Source organism: Carassius carassius, chromosome 4 (genome assembly GCF_963082965.1).
Source record: "Carassius carassius chromosome 4, fCarCar2.1, whole genome shotgun sequence".
NCBI lineage: Eukaryota > Metazoa > Chordata > Actinopteri > Cypriniformes > Cyprinidae > Carassius > Carassius carassius.
Window position 1 is genome coordinate 2281505 of NC_081758.1, and position 27243 is coordinate 2308747.

Below are 27243 nucleotides of genomic sequence, written 5' to 3' on the forward strand. Positions count from 1 at the left end.
GACCCTGCTTTGAATAAGATGTGAGCTGCAGCATCAGATTGCTGAATGCTTCAGCCAATGATGGTCTGGTTTCTGCAGCATCACTGAGCGCCATGGAAAGGACGGAGTTAAAGATGGCTTTAATAGCTGAACAGCTAGGCCTGAGCTGGGCTGGTGAGTGTGTGGGTTTGGATGCACCAAGCATATTGCTTAACTGCTCATGTCTTGTCAAGGCATATCTGGATGTTATTTCTCTGCCACATACATGTACAGAATATAAAATGTTTTGACAAGTCATTTACTTTAAGGTACAAATTTACCAAAGCTCAAGAACATTTCACATTGTCTAGCATGTGCAGATGAGATTGAGCATTTTGCACAAGCTAAACGTTTTCATGCTAGGGACTTCATATGGGGGCCATTCATGCAATGTAATAATCAGTTGATGAATTAATTGACAACTCAATAATCAATTGAAAACAGTTGTTGATTTTAATTATTGAATTGAAGCAGAAGAATTGATTATTTAAAGATTTGCTGAATTCAATGTCATTATTAACTGAAAACTTATACACGAGAATATACAGATTTAAACAGATATAGTCAGTTTAGTTGTCCAAAATGTGGCAATTATGTGAGAATTTGAAGGAGACATGTCAGATCCTATCATAAACTTTCATATCATTTATGCAAATAAATGCACATTAATCTTATTTCACTGCAATACCATTGCCTGCTGGTTTTTTGTCAATACTCCCACTCCTGTCTACACACAATTTACACATGGAAATGTAAACAATTTTTTTTAACTTTCATATTTTTTCAAGAAAAGTAACTAAGGATGCACTGGTGCAACAGCAGAGCATAAAGACAGCACTACAGCATAAATCGATATAAATGTGCAGTGCTTTCAACATTTTTGCTTTCTGTATTTGTGTAGCAACCATTTTACACAATTTATATTTGTTTGATTATTGACTTAATTTAGTAGTGACATAGTATTTTTATCGAGTGGCACAAAATCAGCACTTATATACTTTGATAAATTATGATTTAGTCTGAAATGAGTCACTTAATACTGAAGAAACATTCATTCTTGCTGGGGCATAATGTATCATATCTAATTCATGTGCAGAGTTGGGACGTGAACTGCAGTTTAATGTAGATGAAATAAATAAGATCCGTGTGGAGAATCCCAACTCCCTTTTAGAGCAGAGCTCAACACTGCTCAACCTGTGGGCCGCTCGAGAGGGGAAGAGAGCCAAAAGTGAGTGCCATATTGTCCATTCACTATGATCCTATGAATACCTAAATTATTTACGAGCAAATTTAACGTTATTAATCTGTCTCAAGTGACGTTAACTGTATGAACGTGCCGCCATATTTGTTGCTGTAAGTATCAGCATGCCTTTAACTTGCAATGCTGCAGGATCCAACAAAGGTATCGAAACTTTTGAATTGCTGTGCTTCAGGCCTTTCCCTTATCATGCAGTCTTTTCCCTCTCACCCCCCCTCTATCTTTCCATGCCCCCCCCCCCCCATTTCTGAACCCTTTTCAAATCAGAGGCAGAAATAACCGTTTATGGATATGTAAATATGATATACATTCAATATACACGGGATGTTCTATAATCTATCTAAAAATGATTTTATCAGTGATTTGTATATGAATGTATAATAGGAAAACCCCAGAAAAATGCTTGGTTGCACAATCACCATGGAGAACAATCTGCTTTTGTGATATGTGTTTTCTTGAGGAAGAACTGTGGCTAAGATCTGAGCAGGACAGTGGTCTGTCAGTTCTCTATCAGTCAAGTAATTTTCACATAGACCACTCTATGATAGTTGTGTATTTGCACGACTGCACTTGAACTTTACACATGCCTTTAGGCACTTCCGTATAAAGCTGGCCAGCAGCCCAATTCTCATTCAGAATGTCACCCTTCAAGACTGTCTCTTCAAGTTCATTTTAGATTGCAGGAAATTGTGATGTTTGTGAACTACTTCCATTTCGGTCCATTACAGTCGCAGCTAGCCAACAAGTTATTGGGAAGTTGCATGAAACAAAAATAGTTTTGAGTATGTGACAGCACTTGCTACAGCACTGTACTCTATCTAGAACAAAATATGAGTGCCACTGCACAACCGCAGAACACAGCCTTGCCCAAAAGCATGTGGCAATCATATTGAGAGGAAGGACTTATTGCTTCGGACACGAACAGTGGGCCACTGTCCCTGGAACTTCCTTAATAGGGCTGCATCTGAAATTGCATACTTCCTTACAATATAGTAGGCAAAAAACAGTATGTGACAAAATGCAGTGGCACAAAACAACAAAACTGGTAGGTCACAAGACAATGGTGACTGTAGTAAGTCCAGATTACATTCATGCTATATAGAACTAACTCATTTTGTGGTCACGAAGTAATTACTTATTCAAAACAGTACCCACTCAAGAGAGAATGCGATTTTGGAAGAAGTCTTTGTATTTCTCCGCAATCAAACACACTTGATTCAGGTCATCATATCATTAGTGGAGACTTCAAAACCTGAAATGGAGACTTGTTTATTCCCGTCTGTCGCCAAACTGCTGAGCACCTAGAAGCTGAATGGCCGGCAACTACGCCATTTCAAGTTTGTGTTTTTTTTAATGCATTCTTGGTAAAGGAGAGAGCAGAAAACAGGGGAAGGTGGAGCAATCTCTGGACGCCTGTCTGGCCCCCTTGGCCAAATTTGGGGTTGAATTTGGTACCTCAGCTATCTCACGAACAGCCAAGTATGTAAGCCCAGCTCCTGTACAAGTTCTATAAAGCCAAGGCATACCTGGTCAGAGCACAGAACTTAATCAGTGTCTCTGCAACTTGCCTACTGAATGTTGCCGAGCTCCAGGCTGAGGAAGGGACACAGCCATTGAGGAAGGGAAGCTATTTAAAGACTTATGGACTGAGAAACACACAGCATTGGATCTTGTCATGGAGACAACACAGAGCGCCAACCAAGCTGTGGGTCATGCCATGGGATTAATTGTTGCACCTCAAAGGCAAAAAATCCTTCCTCCACTAAGTACAGTAGTTAAAATACAGTGACATGCAGCAAATTACACAGACACAGATGTAATTCAAAGCTGCAACAAAGACTACATGATGCTTTTAAACAACAGGCAAACAATTGATGAACATTCAATTAAATAACAGCTTGTTTAATGAGAATATGTGAGCACACAGCCAGACCCACCTGAGCGGCATAGATGCTAAGATGCTTTGTTGCAGAATGGAGATCAATGAGCCAAGTGGAATGGATTTGAGGAAGCAGCAGAATGTAAGTCAAAGCTGAAAGCTAAATTAGTATAGGGCTTTCAGTTGTCACCTGCTCTGGGCCAGGAATCCATCTCACCATTCTCCAGCACCTCAGAGATTTATGGGTGTAAACAGCCCCCTAAGAAGAAGAGACATGGGGAGCCATTGGTATGCCCTGCACTGATTTAATAGGAGTGAGGCCAGTGATAGCTTGCCCTGGCTCCTCCCTTCCCAAGTTCATTGATGTAATATAAGGCCCTGTCCCATCACCCTGTTTTAGTTTGTCAAAATAAAACTTCCAAAAACATGAATATTGAACTCTGTCAAACTGGTGTGCATCCTACTTCTGGGTTCTTAATGTGGAGAACTTTCTACGGTGCAAATGGCTGGGGCTCCCCAATCTTCTTTTGTGAAAATGAGAACCTCTTTGGTCCCATGATAGTCTGCACAAGACATCCTATGTATGACTGACTTGTGGGATATTTTTGAATTCTCTACCATTGCTTTCCCCCTGATGGTGATAAATATGGTGGCTGTAAAGAAAAGTTCACGTGACTGAGACAGATTTATGCACAGAATCTACTTATTTTGAATAACAAAATTAATTTAACAGTTAATCCTAATGTCGTTTTGAGATTATTGTTATTTGGATGTCTTTGCTAATAGTTTCTTGAAATCCTTTGGTTTTGTCAGTGGTGTGTCTCTGTCCTCATCCTTTATGTCCAACTACCCTGTCTTCCCCTTCTCCGTTTCTCCACCATCTGTGTGTCTCTCACCACTGTAGTGGACAGCCTGTACATGGCCCTCAAGAGCATTGACCGAATGGACATTGTGAACATGTTGGAGGGCCAGGGACCACCAACAGGTCAGCAGGGGGGCTGGGAGCAAGATACTTCCAGGTCTATGCATCAAGAGAGAGACCATCTATCTCCTGGCATCACAAATGGTAAGTGAGAGACACCACTTTGTGGCATTCTACACTTTTCTCACTTGTCCCACATAATCCTTCTTTCCAAAATCTGGCTATTCCTCTCATCCAGCTGATATCTGCTGCTGTATCTTCTGCTCTGACCCTTGCCCCCCCTATATTTTGGCCATTAACCTAACATTTCCTCTTTCAGTTCTGCTGTCACCAGGACCAGAACTGAAGACACCCCTCCAGAACTATGCTATGTTGCTATTCTTTGTAGACTGTCCAAATGTTTTGACTATTTTGCAGGGAAATTTTTTAAAATGCCTTAAAGGTCCTCTGTTCCCATTGAAATTGGGAAATATTTGAGATTAAGGAAATGCGCTTGTGTGTTTGAATGAACAAACCACTATTGACAGATTCTAAGTTACTTATTCAGATAAATGTATATTACTGGATATAATACGACTTAAGCTCTGACTGTGTCTGTGGCTTGCAGTTTACCAATACTGTCTGTCCAATTTTAAGTGACATGACTACTTTTGCTTGATATCCACTCAAAAATTCCAGGGAGAGACATGATCTAATCATATCGATATCCTTTTTCCACTTACAATCAGGCACAGAAACCTCTGGTTTACCTGATTATGAATTCCATGTTTACAACATATTTTAGCTAGAGATTGGTGTCTTCACCTGGAAGACGGTCTCTGCTGTAACTAGCCATAACATACTGTTTACATTTAAAAATGCCCATTAGAATTATTTTGGTTATCATATCATGAAAAGTCATCCCACCTCACTATGACAATTTGGACAACTTTAGAGCTTAAATAACATTTTCAACAGATCTGATCAATACAGCTTAAGTTGCACTTAACCCCAGTAACATACAGTAGTCTGTCACATTTCTGTGCATTGACTACCTGATGTGTGATGAAATTTGGTTCCTTTTTACGATTAACAAAGGTAACCTTATTGAGATATCAGTTGATTTAGTAGCATGCTTCCTGTGCTTTTGTGGTAACATTTACCACACATTGTACTTGTGCAGAGAGATGCACGTTTTATGCTTGAAAGCCTTAGGCTAGTGTGAAATACAGGTATATTAGTTCTTCAGATGCGAAGGGTAAAGTCCAGTGCAAAATATACATTCATATCACCCTGAAGGGACATTAAAAGGGTCATGACATAACTTTTTATAGTATTACGAGAGGTTCATTTATAATGTATAATGCAGTAGTCATATTTTAGTAATATATTTAAAGGTGCTGTTATTATGCTTCTTTTCTTTCAAGATTATACTGTAAACCCCCACTGTCATGACTGGGTAACAATCGGAAATAAGTATCAAAACCCCTACAATAGATTATATGGAAACAACCACATGATTAATCCGTAAATATCCACGGCATTCACTGAAAGATGAAATTATGTGAAGCATACGAATCTGAAACTGTATGGAAAGCCAAACCTGACAAAATTATAAATAAATAAATACATAAATAAAATAAAAAAATAATATATAAATCTACATACAAAAAAAGTAAAAAAAAAAAAAGAATAAACAAGATAATTTTGCATTTGTATTTCAAAATTCTGAGCTTTTTTTCTGCTCTCTGGCGAATTCTTGCATCATAAACAACATGATGCATATGTACATATGATGTGAGTAGAAGATTAATTTCTTCAAACAGCGTATAGACCGTTTTACTGATTATAAGAGGATTTTTTAATAGTGCTTAAACTCAAGCTAGACTAAAGTCAGTCATATACTGTTATAAAATGTTCTTTTCTCGCTTTCTCTGTATAATTTATTCGCTGTGTGAATAACTTTTAAAGGTAGAGGTTAAAACTTTTAAAAAAAAATCGTTACATCCGTGAACATGTTTTGGGCTTCTCTGAATGGTGAAAACTACATCTCCCATCACTCCACCCTCCTTCACAGAATCATCAAGCTTCTCCTTTATTGTTGATTTGAAAATGCAACCTTTAGCAGCAAAAATTTACATTTGTGCCTTTAATGTGGTTTTATGTACAAAAACAGTGACATTGGAGAACTGTTTACTATTAATACTAATTAAGTAATACTAATTAACACTGTTAACATTAATAACATTATTAATAATTTACCATTAATAAAATACTTACAGACAAGCAGAATAGGCCAGAATATGAACCCAATGTGCTACTGCATAAGGTTTTGGCCATATTGCCCATTTAAGTCATTCATCCCACTATCAACAGGCATTTCATGTAGACTAAACTTCTTGTATTTCATATGGGCTCAAAGAAAGGGGTTGCTATTCCTGATGTATAACACGCCCACCTCATTTACCTATGGACACAGAAATGTAGAAATAAATAAATGTGAAAAAAATTTTTTTGAAAGGTTTTTTTTCCCTTTATTATTGTTTTTTATGTATTTATATATTTAATTATGTATTCATTTATTTATAATTTTGTCAGGTTTGGCATTCCATATAACTGCTACAGATCCAAGACATTCAGGTTTCTCAACATTTACATTTATTCATTTAGCTGATGCTTTTATCCAAAGCGACTTACAATTGCTATATATGTCAGAGGTCGCACGCCTCTGGAGCAACTAGGGATTAACTATGGAAGTAAAATAATGACTTATGTCTTTGAAACAAAAAGCATGCTGAATAGCACTATCTGAAAAAATAATGCATTGAATTAACAGTACTTGCATTTTAATGCATTGTATTTCCAGGGCTTGCATCTTTAGGTCCTGAAATTTAATATAGTCGTTCGTTTAAGCTGTGAATAATTCAATTAAAAATATTTCACACACTTTTTCATAATTAAAAAATCAATCATTCATATTCACGTTCCAGAAATTCACTTCCAAAATATTAAGTAGCTTAAAAAATACGATGTATAATATTCAACAGGCAAATTTCGGTCCATTTTATTTCACTTTCCAAATTCGCTTCTACAAATTCAGTGGTTAAACTTCGGCAGATAATTCGCCCTTTCACATCCGGGAGCTGCAGGAATAGCAGTAGAGCACAGAGGCATGATCTCCATCTGCTGTCAGTCGCTCACCAGCAGGTGGTGCAAGAGGCTGTTAAATAAGGCCAAAGCAACAGGTGGATTAAGTAATACAGTTACAAAAAAACTTATCTGCAGAAATTAAGCAAGCGCTAAGTAGAAGTTTTGATTATCGGGGCATGTGGAAAAGCTGATTGTGCGTATGTTTATTTCAACCTCTTTGCTGTTACCAAGTAAGCAGCATTCAAAGGAGATTATTATGGTGTTTTACCCAACGCTGAAGTACAGAACTAACATTACATCTAAGGAAGACATATATTGCTTTCGGTTGTTTAGTTTCCGTAACTTTGTGTCATGGCTTGTGTGTCGCTGTGCTGTTCTACTTGGGATCCCCTCACGTCACACTCCAGGATTCCCCAATGATGAGTAACGCTTCTCAATCATTTAATACTGTGATATAAGACCTCAGATCTCAGAATACATTTTATTGATGATTATGCAAACTATATAGACAGTTAAGCAGATGTAAAATATGAACGAACGCTCAAGGTTTCACGCGGTTTCCCTCAGAAATCTGTTAAAGAAAAGCAGTGCCGGTTTCTCCATTAGGGCGATTGGGTGACGCACCACCAAAGTGCGAAAGAGAGGGATTTTTTTCTTTCACATTCAACCACAGTGTCATGCTAGCTTTCACTATTCTAGACTGTTTGTTCTGCCTCTAAATAGTCCAATCAGCGTTGAGTCGCATTTTGTGTAGTACAGCCCCATTTTGGGCGATTTCCGCCACTGAAGAAAAGAAAACACATTACGTGGCTCAGCGCAACAGTGACAGCGATTAAAAGACAAAACTCAAATCTTACTGATGATGCAAACTATATACAGACAGATGAGGATATGAACGCAAGTTACGGAACAAGAAAAACTGCATGTTATATATATATATATATATATATATATATATATATATATATATATATATAAAACGTCTTTTATTGCCTCAAGATATTAAATTATTAAATTCGGCATCTAATTAATACAATATATTACTGTATATTATGTACATTTAAGCAGATGAGCTCACAAACCACAAAGTTTCACCAAATTTAACCTTTTTTTTTTTCGTAAAAAGAAAACCAAGCGCAATAGTTTTATGTTTGATATTTGCCTAAGATCCTTTAGGGACCGTCTGCAAATTTACCTCAAAACGAAACGTAGTACAATAAAATATTCAAATTAATCAGTTTACAATAAATTAATAATTTACTCAAACTGACTAAATATATATGGCCAATAACTTATTTCTCTTTATATGGAAATTACACAAATATTTTTTTAAGAAAAAATTCCAATACTTAAAAAACTTTTTTTTTTTTAAATGGGCGTTTTCGTTTTCAAAATGTTGTATGTTACTAGTATGTTGCTAGTGACCAGACTGACTTGCTACAGTTGAAATTTTGCCAATATCTTCCTCACTGTATATACAGTATATAATAGCTCATAAGAAATTACTGTAATTCACATAATTTTTATTTTATTATTTTATTATGTTCCAAAGGTTGTAGTAAATTCCTAGTGACTAGACTGACATACTATAGGTAAATTTCTGCTAATACCTCCCTTGCTGTACATAAAGTACATCAATATTTTATAATACAACATTTGGAACATGAAAAATCCCTTTTGGGGTCTTACGGATTTTGTTTTTTTTTAATAATTGTGAATGGCACATGCACTATAAGGCAGATACTAGCAATTTACATGAACAACGTAACTAACAACATACTAGTACAACCTGTGAAACATGAAAAAATCCCTTTGGGTAAATGTTTTTTTTTTTTTTAAGAAATGTTTATAAAGTAAGGGAGATATTGGCTAAATCTAACCTGTAGTAAGTCAGTCTTGTATCTAGCAATGTACTACAACTGTTGGAACATGAAAACCCTTTCCAGGGATCTTTAATATGTAAATAATTGTATACTGTAAATATATGAAGGGAGGTATTGGCAAAATCTCACCTGTAGAAAATCACTATGAGAAATACAAGATTAAGAATTTGACTGTGTTATTTAAAATTGTAATTAAAACACATTGAACCTTTTAACCCAGTCAGTGGAATTGTCACGTCAATAATTTCTTCAGTTTAGATTTTCAGAATTAATATACCTAGATTGTTTTTAACTAATTTTTTTATGTTAATATAAATTGGTTGCATATTGTTAAAACTAATCATGGTATTGATATCCTTGTGGGACTGTCGACTTTATAGATCAGTGGTAATGGAAATCAATTATAAAGAAAATGCAGCGCATTGGATTCTTTTTGACCCCATTTGCTTGCCTGTATATAGTTTGCATAATCATCAATAAAATGTATTCTGAGATCTGAGGTCTTATATCACAGTATTAAATGATTGAGAAGCGTTACTCATCATTGGGGAATCCTGGAGTGTGACGTGAGGGGATCCCAAGTAGAACAGCACAGCGACACACAAGCCATGACACAAAGTTACGGAAACTAAACAACCGAAAGCAATATATGTCTTCCTTAGATGTAATGTTAGTTCTGTACTTCAGCGTTGGGTAAAACACCATTATAATCTCCTTTGAATGCTGCTTACTTGGTAAAAGCAAAGATTTTGAAATAAACATACGCACAATCAGCTTTTCCACATGCCCCGATAATCAAAACTTCTACTTAGCGCTTGCTTAATTTCTGCAGATAAGTTTTTTTGTAACTGTATTACTTAATCCACCTGTTGCTTTGGCCTTATTTAACAGCCTCTTGCACCACCTGCTGGTGAGCGACTGACAGCAGATGGAGATCATGCCTCTGTGCTCTACTGCTATTCCTGCAGCTCCCGGATGTGAAAGGGCGAATTATCTGCCGAATTTTAACCACTGAATTTGTGGAAGCGAATTTGGAAAGTTAAATAAAATGGACCGAAATTAGCCTGTCGAATATTATACATCGTATTTTTTTACCGATTTAATATTTTGGAAGTGAATTCTGGAACGTGAATATGAATTATTGATTTTTTAATTATGAAAAGGTATGTGAAATATTTTGAATTGAAATATTCACAGCTTAAATGAACAATTATATAAAATTTCAGGACCTAACAATGCAAGCCCTGGAAATACAAGGCATTAAAATGCAAGTACTGTTAATGCAATGCATTATTTTTCAGTTAGTGCTATTCAGCATGCTTTTTTGTTTCAAAGACATAAATCATTATTTTACTTCCATATTAACTGTCTTGCTCAGGGACACATTGGTATCTCACAGTGGATTCAAACCCGGGTCTCTCACACCAAAGGCATGTGTCTTATCCACTGCGCCAACACCACCCCATATTCTCAAGATATACTTTTAACAGTTAAACTGTTAAACAGCACATTAAAAATTCACCAGTCATGGAATGAGATGTGTTGCAGTGATCAAAGATATCAATCTATAGCATAAAAATAAATTCAAAAATCCTGCCTGAAGCACCTTTGATATAACTAAAATACTGGTGTCTGTCTCACTTTTTCCTTTAGTACAATACTATGGCAAACCATTGAGGTTATGATGTAAACAAATATGCAGGAAACAGTCATGCATTTTATACATTCATTTGATGTCATAAAGTTGTGAAAGCAGAAAACAAGTTGTTTTTGCAGCTTTGTTTCAATTCACACTCTTCATTGGGGTATAAGTTTCAACAGGTCAGGAAAATCTTTACTCAACGTCATGACCTATTTAAGTGATATCCGATAGGATTTAGTTCTTGTTCAAGGGTACAGTATGTTAAGATATTAATTGTAATGGAGCAGCTTTAAGCAAAGCTTAAGCAAAGCTTTAAAAAAAAAAGTCACAGTCTGTAGCAAAAGTACAATGCACAATAATGACTAATAACAGGCTGCATTGCATTAGACACTGGCTCGCACTTGTTTATGAATAGATTATAGAGAGAGCTTTACTTTAGTGGGTGTCTCACTATATACTGGATATGCCCCTTCTGTGAATTTCTCAGAAATGCCTGTTTCATTATGCCAGTCCCTTTTACTGGCAAATACAATGCTTGTGTCTAGTCACCCCTCTTACCTCTAAGTAATGGGGTTATCATCATTGTATTTATTAAATAAAAAAGAGTACCTCTTCCTCTCTTCATTCTTCATTCATAAAGCCTTGTTGAGTATGTATTGTGAAGACACCACAGCCCTGCACAGGCATCCCATATTGCAACCCCTAAAACAGAGCCCACGGAGTCATCCCCTTGTCGAATGTGCTCAATAAACCAGTTAGTGCCTCTACTGAAATCTAAGATCAGTGCTAGATTTCTCTTCTGAAATATGGTAGAGGCATCACTTCCACTTTACTGTGCAAATGTTGATGACTGCCCTGGATTCGGCATTGGCTAGTATCACACTCAGTTTCCATTCCCTGTAAAAAACAAAAAACAAAAAACAAAGATGGTTGCTTCCAGAGAGCAGATCCACACCTTGTGCATGTGAGAGAGAGACCTGACCCTATCCTGAGACTTTGTGCATGCTGGCCATTTGTTTATGCACATCACCGTGGTGGCATCTAGTGGTGGAGCTGCAAGTGAGTTTGTGCACTGCACTGTGCACGTGCAAATGGTCTGTGTTAGGACAGCTATTGAGTGACTCACCATTTCGAAACAAGCAGGAGCTCTCCGCATGTTCTCCCACTTTGTAGATTCTTTTGTTATGCAATGTTATTTGGAGGATAAAACTGTGGAAGGTATGTGGAACTGTGAGAATGTGAAATGCTTGAGAGAATTCATAGGAGCGCCATTTGTACTGCTTATTTGCCTATTGCCCTGCAGAGGGAAACCATAAAGATACCCTCTTCTTTTTCCTCTCTTCTTTAGTGGGGAGAGTTGCTGGTTAGTCCCTCAGGTAAAAAAGTATTTGGATAGAATCCAACTGTGACTCAACAAGGTGGCCTGTTGCCACATACACAACAATTTGGCAGGACATGGGATGGACAGATTGTATCTTCCTTGGAAGACTCGTCATTCCTTTTATTTTCCACACTGCCTCAGCATCTGTATCAAAACTGTGCCGAAAATCCCAGCTGGGATCACTGGTGCATCCAGGTTTGATTATTCCTTTTTCTGACAGGGGAGATTTAGCCATTACCTTCTCTCCTTCTCTCCTGCATGACCATTAGGCTCTGGACTTTTCCATGGCTCAGTGCATCTCTAAAGGGAAAAGATCTTTAACAACTCCCAGTTTTTTCTGGAATGACAGATACCTTGTCCCAGATAATTGGTAATTGGTGAGCACTAAAGTGGAGTTCAAGTCCCTGAAAGACAGTAAATGCATTGGAAGCCCATTTAGCTATGCTTCACTTCAAACTGTCTGCTTTTGATGGGAATGTAGAGCTTGTGGCGCCTGTACTCTTGATGTGAGCTGTTCAATAAAGTCCCTGTAGAAGACATGTGGAGAATCCCTTTTTAGTTTTTTTTCTTTCGGTCGAGCAAAGGAAAGAGAGATAAATTGCTGAGCATATGCTGAACAGAAAAAGAAGACTAGGGACATAATGTACTTGTCAAGCTTGGCAAGAGGTGGATGCTTTTCATTATATACCACACACAGTTCTTACAAAAACCAAGACACTATCACTATGTAGGCAGGTTTAATTATTTAACCATTTAGAAACAACAGAAGCTGACCCTAAGTGCTGTACAAATGGAGAAATATCAGTACAAGGACAACCATCATATTTTAATACCTTGAAAGTAGCGTTTTCAATAATTAACTTAAACGTGGCTATTTGGTGGAGGTGACCTCACATAGTAAGGAAGACTATTGTAGACTACTATAGAAAAGGCTTGGTCACCATTAGGTTTACAGTGACAGTGGAGTACAGTCAACAGTAATTAATCAGATAACCTGAGTTATGGGTAGAGTATAGGTGAAGATGGTCAATAATATTTTGGAGTGCTAAACCTGACAGTGACTTATTTTTTTAAAAACTTTCCTTACCCGAATAAAAGCCTGGCTTCAGCATTTTGGAGCAGCTGCAAATGTGGTCATTTAGTTTTTGGGAGACCAGCCATGCAATGAATGAACATGGGCAGGAGTGTGATATGGCACTATATCAACATGGCTACAGAGATCCAGTGATGAGTAGTAAATCACCATGTCAGAAGAGTCTGAGTCTGAGAACAGGCACCAGTCATGTACCAGTTGTACCAGTCATTACGAGTTACGGTCAAGGGCTCATTTGTTTACTCTAAAATCCAGTTGATGAAAACTTGTGTGGTCCATAATTATAATTAGTCCACAATATCCAGCCTATATCATTTTATCAGAAAAGCTGAGTTTGACACCTCTGTTTTTAGAAAAAGCAAGCATTTACTTCAAACTACTAGTCATCAGCTTCTCTGGGACAAAAGTAGCAAGTCAGTCTTTATTACAGAACTGAGAAAGGGGTTTTAAATAATCGGATGACCCATTATTTATTATTTTATTAGTTTTTTTATTTAACAGGGACAATACACTAGGCATTGTTACACAAGGACAACCAATGTCGTGTACATATGGCATATACAGTAGCATAAAGCCAGTTTGCAGCCCTTGTCCACTATTGGTGGAACCCATGCAATGTGTTGATTTAAATAGCCCAAACCCTTGATAACAACCCTTGGAATTCTTTGCTATACCCAATGTATGCTTCAGCTGCTAAGAAAAATTTCACAAACAAACACAAGAAGTAAAAAAGACAAAAATACACTTAAATGTTACTGTGTAAACACATCCTATAGGTTAGTTACAAGTATTAAGCAGATAATCTCAAAATAAGTGAACATATAAGTAGACTCTCACCAAAAATCGATTGGCTGATGTTCTGTCCATATAAACATCTCTCGTCCACTTGATGAAGTTGAACGCACTTCAGAATGGTAGTGTGGATTTCCCCGAGAGAAAGTGCTTAGGGAAGTTTGTGAGTGTTTGTTTAAGAGCGTCTTTTCTAAGACACTTTAGTTCGATTTAAACAAACTCTGGTGCGATTGCTCTGTTAGTGTGGTTATCCGCACACCTTGGTGCACACCAAACAAATGGACCGAGACCCAAGATTTCAGGGGGTCTCAGTCCAAAGTCCAAGACATTGTGACCATATCCTTATAGTTTGGTGTTAAAAACGACACTGCTTCAGACTAGAGCAAACAGAACTGAACCAAAAATTCAACCCTGCATAAAATTCAAGGCATTGATTTTTGCCTACTAAACCACCACTGGCTCTGCAGCCCTTTACCTAAATTCATTAGTTCTGCAAGTGAACGTCACTTGATTGTGCCATCCCAAAGAAGCACAAAGTCACTTTTATGGACTTTTAAATTAAATTTTCCCTCCTGGTGGAGAGTCCTTAGCCATCTTCAAGAATCGTCTTAAAACACATATCTTCCATCTTTATTTGAACCTCTAACTCTAGCACTCTCTATTCTAATTATATTCTTAAAAAAACAAAAAACTTTTCACTTATTATACAATTAACAAAAGCAAAAAAAAAGACCTCTAACACTAGCTTGCTCTATTATTTTTCTGTTTATCTGTTTTCTTTTTATTTATTATATTATTTAAAAGCCCTTCCTAAGTGTACTGTGTTTAAGCTAACTGAGACTTGTCATAGCACTTGTAAATCATTGCTCTTTTGTTGTTTTTGATTGCTTCCATTTGGATAAAAGTGTCTGCTCAATGACTAAATGTAAATGTAATTTAAATAAAAAATGTAAACACACCCTTAAAGCAAAGTGGAATGCACTCTTGTAGGAGGAGTGGAGTGACTCCTAGACACAAGCATCAATGAAACAGGGCTTCTGAGGAATACACTGAAAGCTTGCATCCATAGTGAGATACTCAACTGAATGCCAAGAGCCTAGATTTCACATAATTTTAATGGTCTATTATGAATAACAAGAATAGTTTACAAAAGCCTAGTAAATTTAAAAGGGACAGCCATGGTTTTTGTGTGTGTGTGCAACATCTTGAAATAATGGGCAAAATGGCGGGAGTTTTCTGTTTATTCAGGCAGAGCATTAAACCTGTTCCCTTTATACCATGCTTTGTGTTTTTCTTGATATGTCACATGCAGCCCAGCCTTCTTCCTCTCCTTCTCCTCCTCCTCTTATGCACCTCCTCTCTGACCTTTGACCTCATACAGACATCATGTTGACCTCTGGCCCTCATTTATCTCTCTGTCCTCAGACCAGTCGTGTGTTTTCTTTTCCCCTCCAAGCCACCTTCCCCTCTCCAAAGAAAGGAAAGTTATTGCTCTGTTCTGTGATCAATCCCCTCCATCACCAGTTGTATGCTTAGCGCCCCCTACAGGAGGGAGGTGTTTCTGACTCACCTGTCTCCTTTTCTCTCTCTCTCTCTCTCTCTCTCTCTCTCTCTCTCTCTCTCTCTCGCTCTGTCTCCTTCTACCCAAACAACCCTTTCTTGTCTTTCTGCTATGAGGCCTGTTGACATGCTCTTGTGGCACTTTCCTGGATGTACCTCATTCCATAATCTCTGCATGCAGGGTCCAAAAGTAACTTCATGCCACATCTGCCAGTGTCGGGTGAAAAATGTGTTAATTTTATTCAAATATTGCTTTGGTGCCGTATTGCCACATAGAGAAAAAAAAAAAAAAAAACATAATTTTAGGCATCTTGGATAAATAGACTACAGCACTTGTATAAGCAACATATATATCACATATATTAGCAAGATTCACATTATTATTCTTAAAATTAAATGTTAATTTTGGACCCTGTCTGCATGTATCACAGGAGGGCATAAGGCATGAATGCTTCTCCTTGGAGATTTTGATAAAACTTTAGCTTGAATGGCTCTAAAACAGGACACAATGACAATTCATGAAATTTTATTAATAAGATTCGGGAGGAGCGCGTTTATCAGCATCCCTCCTCCACCCCATCTCCTCACTTTAAGTTCACTTTATAAATAGACGGGGAAGGGGGGGTACTCTAGGTTCGGGGCCATTCCCGAGCTCGGAGCCCTTCCCCGGACAGCACGCCAAATACGCATACCATACCTCAGCTAATTATATGTAAGCGTGAACTAGTGAAATGGGGTGCGTGTGCATTACCATGAAGATAAGTGAAACAAAATAAAGTCTACGTAAAGTTAGCTTTCATCTAACCTAAAAATGTTCGATTCAGGGAGTAATTATATTCTGTTATCACTTAACTGTCTTTATGGCATATGTTGTTATCGTCCCGTGTGATGCCCTTCAAATGGATTTGTTTTTTTGTTTGTTTTTTTTTTTCACTTTTTAGCATGATGTCAATGAATCTTGCTTGGCATGTTAGAGCTGCATGAAGGCCTTTATAGTGCTATTTGTGGTATTTGATAGTTGTTAAGCTCTTTGCTTGAGGAGCACAGAAAAATGTTTCTGTTACCTTTCTTTTTTTAACCTTTTTGGTCACTGTACAATCACTTAATTATACCCAATGTTGTCATTTTCCTCATGTCTGTCTATTACCTGTGAATTCTTGGATCCTGTTCAACACCTCACAATCAGTTCTAAGCTCTTATACAAATAAGTATTTGTTCACAATTGTGCTTTTTCTGTGTATGAGTGGATGTTATGTTTCTGTTTATACATAACATATTATGGATTGGCTTGTGTTTTCTATTTGAAAACTGTATTCTTTTTTTGTTTTGTTTTTACTTTATTTATTTTTTACTTTATTCTCATGAGCTTGTGACTTGTGCCTTATTTGTTTGTCTTTTTGTGTGTGTATTCTGTGAGTCTATGTCTGTTTCCCACTCTGCCTGTAATAAAAGGCCTATGATACACACCAAATGCACAAGAGCTAATGAAGTGAAGTGTATGTATCAAATGGATGCTGTCCTTTATACAGTATACATACTACATTTTTACTACACTCATGCACCCTTTGTCACTTCTATACAAATTATATTGTGTGTCTTTTATGTCATAAACAAATTAAACAGGGGAATCATGGTTTCTGCCAAAACACCATAGTGTCTATAGTTATAATTACTGTAGTAAAAGTGTATCAGGAAGAAGATGCATATGAACTCATTAAGATTCTTAAGGAGATCTAATTAGTTATAAAGATATTGAACATTTTAGTGCATTAAATACATAGATAAATACATTTTGACCACTTTGTGTTTTTAGTTACCATTTTATTCAGTCTCTTTTGTTCTGAACATCTTTTTATTCTATACTGACACCATGCAGAACATTCTATTTTATTCTATTCTATTCACAGCATTATATTTCATTTTAGTTTTTTCTCAAAACTTTGCATTCCAATTTTTCTACATATTTTATCTTCATACTACTTTAGGTGCACATACAAAATGAGTTTCCCAAATCATTGATGACTAAACATAACTGTTTATATAATTTTAATTATTACTAAACCGGTTCTTTCAGATATATAACAATATTAGATTCCAGGTAACATCCATTTAACCTTAAATTATTTTTTGGTAACTACAAATGAAGTCCCATTGGTTAACATTAGTCAATGCATTAACTAACATTAACAAATAGCAAGCAATACATTTGTTACAGTTGCTAAGGTCTAATAATATTGACTGATACAACTTTTTTTACTGACTGATTTTAATAATGTATTAAGATATGTTAAAATTACCATTTAACAAGATTAATAAATGCTTTAGAAGTAGTTTTAATTGTTAATTCATATTAACTAATGTAGAGAACAAATGGCACATTACTGTAAAGTGTTAGTGATTTTCAAAGAAACTACACCGGCATGAGGTCACATGATTGAGTGTATCCACCCACCGAACTCCCATTCCAGGGCCATGTGGTTCATATATCTCTTTGGTGTGTGTAGTGTGCTCTGTATGAGAGGTCTTATCTGTACGGGGGTCATAAACTGAGGAGAGGAAACAGACTAGTCAATAAGTTCCATTGATTTTGTCAGAGTAAGAATGTTATTTTGGACAATACACATCATTCTCCCTCTCTGACAATACACATCACTTTCTTTATTGTACAGTGAAACTTGAGTTTATTGTCATTTCTCTCAATGAGTGTGATTAAAATGTGCTTCTTTTTAAAAATAGACTATGAATAATACAAGAGTACTAAGGTGCTTACATGACCTTACATATTGTTGGCTTATGAAATAATAAATGCTGTTTAAGAAAAAATCAAAACACACTCATTGTAAACAATTAAGGATATATAAGTATATATTTTTTTCTTTAAAGCCACAATTATTTTTATTGGTATTTATATAAGTATCTATTTATTCCTATGCATATCACTATATGTATAGCTATTGTTTGTTTGCTGACTTGTTGTCATTTAAAGGAGAAGTGTATAATTACCGCAAGACTAGAGTCACCAAAGGGAATAGCAATAAATAAATAAATTAAAAAGTTTCCATTAGCCGAACTGCCTTTGATCAGGGAACCAGATTGTCTCACCCTAACCTCCTGTCATTGGTTGAGCTAACTTTGCTGAACACATTGCTCAAAAAATATATAATGCAATGACACAGTAAATACACACTTCCCTTTTAAGGCTTGAGTCTATGTAATGTCCAATTTTGGTGCGAAGTACTTATTGGATTGTAGTTTGAGAGGACGGGTTTTCACACTTTACTAGAGTTTTTCTGCATGTATTATTATTTTACTTGAATCAAGGTTACATGAATGTAATGAGGTCATTTCAGCTGTATTTGTTTAGTACTGTTGACAAATGTGTACGTGTAAGACCTTGCCATTCCTTATGAGAACAATGGTTATTAATTATTGCTGGTTGCTCGCATGCATGTTCTGTAGCCTGATAGAAGCCAAAATGTTATGACACAGAGAATGAGAGCATGTAAGATGAAGCATGTGTGTACAGGGTGCTCTGCCCCAACTCCACAGTTCTGAAGGGGTGTCTTTTACCTCCTGGTTGGTGACAGTCAAAAGGTTTGACTTATCCCTGTTATCTCTTGTGACAACAAGTGGGGCAGCGACAGTCTTATACAATTGCAAACTTGGTGCTACAACAATTGCCTGTGCTCTTGCTGCTGACCCAAAGCTGCTGTAAACTATGTAAGCCACCTTGCCTACTTTCTCTAGACTTGAAATGTTATGTTGTGTGATGCTGTATTACTGCTTTATATTAAAAGCCACACTGTTTTTACGTAATAACAGTCAGAACTGAAATGCAGTTTTAATCATCACTGTTAGCATCAAATCCAATGTTGGCCAAAACAAACACACAAAATCTTTTTACTTCAGTGATATCTGATATGAGGTACTTGGGACAAGAAATGGCTTACAGCAGCTTTAGCCGTCTTGCAACAACCTCTCTAAGTTCTTTACATTAACCCCGTTTGCTTTCCACCAAGTCAGTGGGCTTGCACTCCAATCTCCCTTCCCTAACCCCCTGGTCTGGAGCACATCCCTCCTGGGTTCACTTGTGTGTGGGGGGGGGGGTGATTGGGGGGCGCAGTGGGGGGCCTGTATCAGTGTGCCTCTCTCTGTGTCACTCCAGGTTACGGGCTGATGGTACAGGAAGAACTAGTTTCACCGGCCTCCATGCAGTACAGTCTACCTTCGCCACTGGGCAATGAGCCCTATTGGCAAGAAGTCTCAAGCATGGAGTGTGCACCCATCGCTACCACCGAAGAGGACACACTCATGGAGATGTCTGAGGTACAGGTTTGGCCCTCAGGCAATAGTCCTTCCATTGTGGCTGTAGAGGACTCTTCACTGGAGTGCAGCAATGCTGATGACTCTGAGGCGCTACTGAACAGGAGTCTGGGCCCCTCGAGGAGCGGGACTCCCGGTGCAAACGGACCAGTGGGACTTTCTGCTCAGGGAGGGTTAAGTGGTTCCATCGAGTTACTTGAGGATCAATCCATCGGGGCAGATTCAGATTACAGTCCTGCTGGGATGCTGTGTCTGAGTGAAGGGGTCAACATCAATGCTCTGGACAGAGGTCAGGGTTTGGAGAGGTCAGAAGGGGCTGTAGGTCAAGAAGTCAGCAACACTAAAGACAGTTCCAGTGCAGGTTTGGGAGAAGGAGGAGGTGACAGCACAATCTTAGAAGATAGCATATCTCTCATTTCAGGGCAACAGCGAGTTTATACTCGAATGAGTGATTCACCTGGGCTAAGAAGACGGGCAGATCCTGGTGATGACAGGTGAGTTGCCCATTAGGCTTAGAATTACTTTGTTGACCAGTAGGGACTCTGCTATATATTCCTCAGGAAGTATCATCAGGTAATCATTCTCAAATCTTGATTTTAAAGACCTTTGAAAATGTTTCTGAGGCCATCTGGTTATGCTTAAATGTATAATTTGCATGCTGCTAGCTAGCATCACTGAACACAATTGCAAAAAACTACACTATTGTGAAACTGGTTTACCAAATTCTCTCCATGCTACACTAGGTTTGTCCCAGATGGATGTAACCGGTCGACCCATTGTTGTGTAGAGCTGGTCGAAAACAGACAAGGCAATGTTTAAATAGTGCCACAGAGTTTAGTTTTTCTCTTTTGGGAAAATGGACTGAAAATATCAATGACTAATGATCTCCCACTTCAAAAAGTTTTGGCCTCTAGAATGAAAACAGCCCGTCATTCTAAATTACAAGCAAACTTTAGTCAGGGTAGTGCCATAATAAATTTTTGGCAATAATTAATACCGGGCTGTGAAGGATAGAAGTACAGTTTGTTGAATGAATTGTTCTGTTATTTAACAACATGCCAGTTTTTTAGCTGATGAAACATCTTTCCAAAAGCCTTTAATTAGACAAAAACTCTTTGAAAGTTGTAAGGTCTAAACCAGTGGTCTCCAATCCTGCTCATGGAGGGACACTTTCCTGCAGAATTTAGCTCCAACAGAATGGTCTGGAAGGTTCTAGTAATCCTGAAGAACTTGATGTGCTGGTTCATGTCTGTTTAATTAGGACTGGAGTGCCAGTGACAAAAACATTATTTGGTAAGAAATTGCCAAATTATGCTTTTAAATGTAAGTATTAGGTTATAATTACTTAAGTAATCTAATATCATTATATAATATAAATCTCATGATAAAAATGTAAAAAATTTACACTTTATTGTGTACAAAATTGGACCAAGGTGAACATATTTAGACAAGTTTTGAACCCTGTTTTGTTTTAGGCAGTTGAATATAACAAAAAAAAAAAATCCAGCTCATCCGTCATTGGCAGCTGGCACCTGTATATGTATTTGTTCTTAATTGATTATTAAATAGTTCCATCAAGGTTCATACATACTGGTTTCCATGACAAAGTTGAACTTTTCATTGCTACTGGAGCTGCCAGTTGGTTAAGTTTTCCAATGATTGTTAAACTCACTCATTTTCATTCAAGCCTTCAAGTGGGCTATATTAGTTGAGTAATGTAGGGAATAGTGAATCAGGGTATAGGGTATAATTTTGAACACAAAACTGGTTTAAATTCAACCCTAATTGATACACACCTGAACCTACTGATTAAGGGCTGCAGGATTACCAGAAACTTCTAGCAAGTTTTGGAGCAGTCTGGAGCTAAACTCTACTCTCATCAGATCATTTCATAGAGTATTTATGGAAAAGATTAATTGGATGGGATTTGTTTATATAATAACCTCTTTTCACTGTCTGTGGTTCTTTGTGACAAAAATTTATCTTCTTCCACTAACAGTGATTATTGCAGACTGCGTTGTCATTACCTCTTTATAATTTTCTGTCTCATTTCTCAGGTTAAGCGGTGGGTCCTTCCTGTCTTATCTACAGGATCAGGGGGCTCCTGGTTGGCACTCTGCTCCAGAATCAGCACAGAATAGAGTGGGGTCTCTACAATGCTCCCTTCCTAGACAGGCAATGGAGTCTATGATGTCATCAGTACAAGCCACAGTGGACTGTAATTCTAAGCAGTCTTGCCTAGCCCAGGAAGCCCTAATTGAACCAGTGCGGGACATGGGGCATTCTGAGATCATCCATGGGCATTATCAAGGAACTCAGCCTTTTGAGAAAGGATTAGGCTTCCCGCACAGAACAGCTAACATTCGTGGTTGGGAGGACATGCGTCTAAGAGGACAGGTAAGAGTTGGGAAAGACCTTGATTCAGATTCATTTTTATCTCATTTAATTTGTGTTGTCATATATCAGGTACTTTCTGTTTATGCTGTGTCCTGCAATGAAAAGATGGAAGAGGTTGACTTCAAGACTCTTACCACATCTTGAACAGTGGTGTAAATATTCATTTTGAATTGTCTATCTATGGAGTTTACAACAACAACAAAAGCTGTTTTTTTAAGAGAAGTCACAGACAATTTTGCCAAAGGTTGGATTTGGGTTATGGCACTTCCATTAATTTATACGGTATCCTGTGGTAATGACGGTGTTACAACTCTCACAGCAATTCAATGACCTCAGTGCCCTGCGATTGCTTATCAAGGCACACATTATAACGCTTTATCTAATGGTAGAGCTGTGCAAGTTGGTATCTCCCAAAAATATCTCTGCTTTTCAGGAAATTTTCTAAACTAAAAATATGGAGATCTTTTTTCTCCATTATTCCAAATTAATAGATTATGATCCACAGATATATACAGATATTAACAAAAATTTAACATATTCACAAATAAAGAGGTGTCAATTTAAGTCACTTTTATTTATAGGTCTTTACAGTACAGATCATGTCAAAGCACCTTAACAGTGTCAAAAAGAAAAATTGTTTATCAATAATGCAATAGGACAATAAAAAAAACGTCTTGTTTACGTATGTAACCCTCGTTCCCTGAAGGAGGGAACAGAGACATTACGAATGGGGATCTCGCCCGAGAGCCCAATCACCTTCGAGTGGTACAAAACGAGCCAATGGTACACAAAGTACCTTGGTCTGTGGAATTTGCATCACGAGCTCCGCCCCGCAGAGCGGGTATATAAGGAGCAACGCGAGCAACTCGCATTCAAGTCTTCGCTGAGGAGCCGAGCAAGTGACCCGGCCATTCAGCAGAACAGCGATGTCCACTTTGGTGGTCCAGGAGCGCCACCTATGGCTGAACCTGGCAGACATGAGGGAGCCTGACCGGGCTCAGCTCCTCAACTCCCCGGTCTCCCAGGATGGCCTCTTCGGCGATGCGGTAGAGAGCTTTGCCCAGCAGTTCTCTGCCGCCCAGAAGCAGTCCGAGGCCATCAAGCACATCCTGCCCCGGCAGCCCTCTGCTGCCTCCACCCTGCCGCCGTCTGCCAACCCCTTGGCCTCTGCTAGCGAGGCACCATGCGCCAGCGCCCAGGAGGAAGCTACGCTCCAGTTGAGTGAGCTCTCACCCCTAGGGAGCATGGCAGGTCCTGAGCCTGATAACCGAGGACAATAGCATCCACTATCCAGTGGGATAACCTCTGCTTGGAGACAGCCTTTCCCTTCTGCTGGCCTCCGTAGCAGAAAAAGAGCTGGTCTGAGGTCCTAAGGCACCGAGTTCTTTCCACGTAGGTGCGGAGCACACGTACTGGACAAAGCAGCGCCAGGGCTAGGTCTGCTTCCTCCAGGGGCAGCGCTTGCAAGTTCACCACCTGATCCCTGAAAGGAGTGGTGGGAACTTTGGACACATACCCAGGCCGGGGTCTCAAGATAACGTGAGAGTTAGCCGCCCCGAATTGCAGGCACGCTTCGTCAACTGAAAATGCCTGCAGGTCCCCGACCCTCTTCACTGAAGCCAAAGCCGTCAGGAGCACAGTTTTCAAAGATAAAAACTTTAGCTCTACTGAGAGCAAGGGTTCGAAGGGAGCTCTCTGCAATGCTGATAGAACCACTGCGAGGTCCCAAGAGGGGACTTGTTGAGGGCGAGGTGGATTGAGCCTCCTTGCTCCTCTCAGGAACCTGATGATCAGATCGTGCATCCCCAGAGACTTACCTTCAACAGGGTCATGGTGAGCCGAAATGGCGGCCACATAGACCTTGAGGGTGAGAAGACAGCCTTCGTTCCAACCCCTCCTGAAGAAAGGAAAGCACTGACCCAATCGGACATTTCCAGGGGTCCTCACGCCGTGAGGAACACCAAGTGACGAAGAGGTTCCACTTCAAAGCATAAGCATGTCTGGTGGACATGGCTCTAGCTGAAGTGATGGTAGCTACCACCTGTGGTGGCAAGGTACCTAAACCTTCCGTGACCCGTCCAGAACCCACACATGTAGGTTCCACAGATCGAGATGTGGGTGCCAGAGGGTGCCCCGTCTCTGAGAAAGGAGGTCCTTCCTCAGAGGAATTGGCCAGGGAGGGGCTGTCGCGAGGAGTACAAGTTCGGGGAACCAGGTCCGGCCGGGCCAACAAGGCGCAACCATGAGGACCTGCTCCTCGTCCTCCCTGATCTTGCACAACGTCTGTGCAAGAAGGCTCACTGGGGGAAACGCAACGTGCGCAGGCACAGCGGCCAGCTGTGTGCCAGGGCGTCCGTGCCGAGGGTGCCCTCGGTCAGGGAGTAAAACAACTGGCAGTGGGAATTTTCTGGAGAGGCAAACAGGTCTACCTGAGCGTCTCCGAAGTGTTCCCAGATCAGCTGAACCGACTGGGGGTGGAGTCTCCATTCCCCGGGGCGAGACTGCTGCCGTGAGAGGTTGATGTACGCTACGGTCGCAGTGTTGTCCGTGCGGACCAGAACGTGCTTGTCCTTCAGCAGGGCCCTGAAGCGGTGCAGAGCAAGACATACTGCTAGCAACTCGAGGCAATTGACATGCCACTGAAGTCGGGGTCCTATCCAGGAGCCCGACGCAGAATGCCCGTTGCACATGGCACCCCAGCCCGTGGCAGAGGCATCTGTTGACACAAAAACATGTCTGGACACCGGTTCTAGGGTCACGCCGGCCCATAGAAACGAGGGGTCCAACCACGGGGTGAAGTTTCGGCGGCAGGCCGGAGTGATGGTCACTCAGAGCGTGCCCTGTTGCCATGCCCATCTCGGGACTCGGTCGTGAAGCCAGTGCTGAAGCGGTCTCATATGGAGTAACCCGAGCGGTATGACCGCCGCTGTGGACGCCATATGCCCCAGGAGCCTCTGAAACAATTTCAGTGGAACCGCTCTCTTGCCCTCGAATTGTCTCAGGCAATTCAGCAGTGACTGCGCGCGCGCGCTCGTTCGTAAGCCGCGCGAACGTGGCGACCGAGTCTATTTCCATACCGAGAAAAGAGATCCTCTGCACAGGGGAGAGCTTGCTCTTTTCCCAGTTGACCTGAAGACCCAGTCGGGCGAGGTGTCTGAGCACCAGAACCGCTCTCGAGAGTGAGCTAGGATCAGCCAGTCGTCGAGGTAGTTGAGGATATGGACACCTTGTTCCCTGAGAGGAGCCAGGGCTCCCTCCACGACCTTCGTAAAGACAGGGGAGACAGGGCCAACCCGAATGGGAGAACCTTGTACTGATATGCCTGCCCCTCGAAAGCAAACCGAAGAAACGGTCTGTGTCGAGGAAGAATGGAGACATGAAAGTACACGTCCTTCAGGTCGATCGCTGCAAACCAATCCATCGGACGAATGCATTCGAAAATGCGCTTGGGCATTAGCATCTTGTACGGGAGTCTGTGCAGAGCTCGGTTCAAGGCACGCAAGTCCAGGATTGGCCGTAACCCACCTGTCTTCTTGGGTACTATGAAGTAAGGGCTGTAAAAGCCGGACTTCATGTCGGCTGGAGGGACCTGGTTCTATCACGCCCTTTGCCAGCAGGGTCGCGACCTCCGCACGCATGAGAGGGGCATCTTTGCCCACCATCGTTGCGTGGACACCCCGAAACCTGGGGGGACGCCGGGCGAACTGAATCGCGTAGCCGAGCCTGAGCGTCCGGATGAGCCAGCGGGAAGGCCTGTGGAGCTCTAGCCAGGCTCCCAGGAACCGAACCAGCGGGGTCAAGGGGACTACAGGCATACCCACAGTGGGGCAGCGTGGTGGAGCAGACCGCCCCAGCATGGGAGGCATAGCGTCCCTTAGCGGGGGCGGAGTGCAAGCACTCATCTGACTCCAAGTAGCAAAGAGGGCATGAGAAGGCGGAGCGTTCTCGGGCCGGCTTTGCCTGGAAACTGGCAAGGGGAGAGGGGAACGAGAGCGGCGAGGAAGCACGTCGCCAACTGTCATTCATGGCCTCTTGGGACCCGGAGGTAGAGGAAACAGCTCTTTTAGTGAAGGTTTGGGTACCACCGGCCGCAGGGCCAGTGGCGGAACAAAAAGAAAACGAGAACAAAGGATTCTCCCCCGGCCCTCCTCCGGGGGAAGGAGTGGTCCTGCTACCATCTCCTGACAAGCTGACGTCTCCAACTCCGGGTCGCCCTTCTGTGGCCATCTCCTCGCTGCGGCCAGGGTGAAGGCTGCTGCTGTGGCCGAACAGGAGTGGAGGAGGCCGCAGGGGGGGCGCCCTCGGTGATGAGCAGGCTGAGGCGGCCTGCGCCGGCGGCAGGGTGGAGGCAGCAGAGGGCTGCCGGGGCAGGATGTGCTTGATGGCCTCGGACTGCTTCTGGGCGGCAGAGAACTGCTGGGCAAAGCTCTCTACCGCATCGCCGAAGAGGCCATCCTGGGAGACCGGGGAGTTGAGGAGCTGAGCCCGGTCAGGCTCCCTCATGTCTGCCAGGTTCAGCCATAGGTGGCGCTCCTGGACCACCAAAGTGGACATCACCTGACCCAAGGAACGCGCAGTGACCTTCGTCGCCCGTAGAGCGAGGTCAGTAGCAGTGCGCGCCTCCTGCAAAACCCCTGGGTCAGCACTTCCCTCGTGCAGCTGCCAGAGCAGCTTGGCCTGATAGACCTGAAGTGAGGCCATGGCATGCAGGGCAGAAGCGGCCTGGCCCGCAGCTCTGTAAGCCTTGGCCACAAGCGTGGATGAGAACTTACAGGCCTTGGAGGGCAGCTTGGGACCACCACGCCAAGCGGAGGCGCTCTGTGGACACAGTTGCATCGCAACAGAACGCTCCACCAGGGGAATCCCAGCATACCCCTTGGCCGCCCCGCCATCGAGGGCAGTGAAGGCGGAGGAAGTACCAGAAAGGTTTCGGGCAGTTAAAGGTGCCTTCCATGAACTGGTTACC

General features: G+C 40.7%; 1 protein-coding gene across 4 annotated transcripts in view; it reads left to right on the plus strand.

The window, feature by feature from the left end:
• Positions 1-27243, plus strand: part of LOC132132257 (ankyrin-1-like) — a 128880-nt gene that overhangs the window by 78779 nt on the left and 22858 nt on the right. For 2 of the 4 annotated variants that reach the window (XM_059544623.1, XM_059544679.1), the window contains 5 exons: positions 19-153; positions 1115-1246; positions 4060-4221; positions 19723-20374; positions 21938-22277. In XM_059544623.1, the coding sequence (XP_059400606.1) occupies positions 19-153; positions 1115-1246; positions 4060-4221; positions 19723-20374; positions 21938-22277 (1421 nt within the window). The remainder of the gene's footprint in view (positions 1-18; positions 154-1114; positions 1247-4059; positions 4222-19722; positions 20375-21937; positions 22278-27243) is intronic. The other 2 variants (XM_059544632.1, XM_059544671.1) reach the window with 1 other exon arrangement.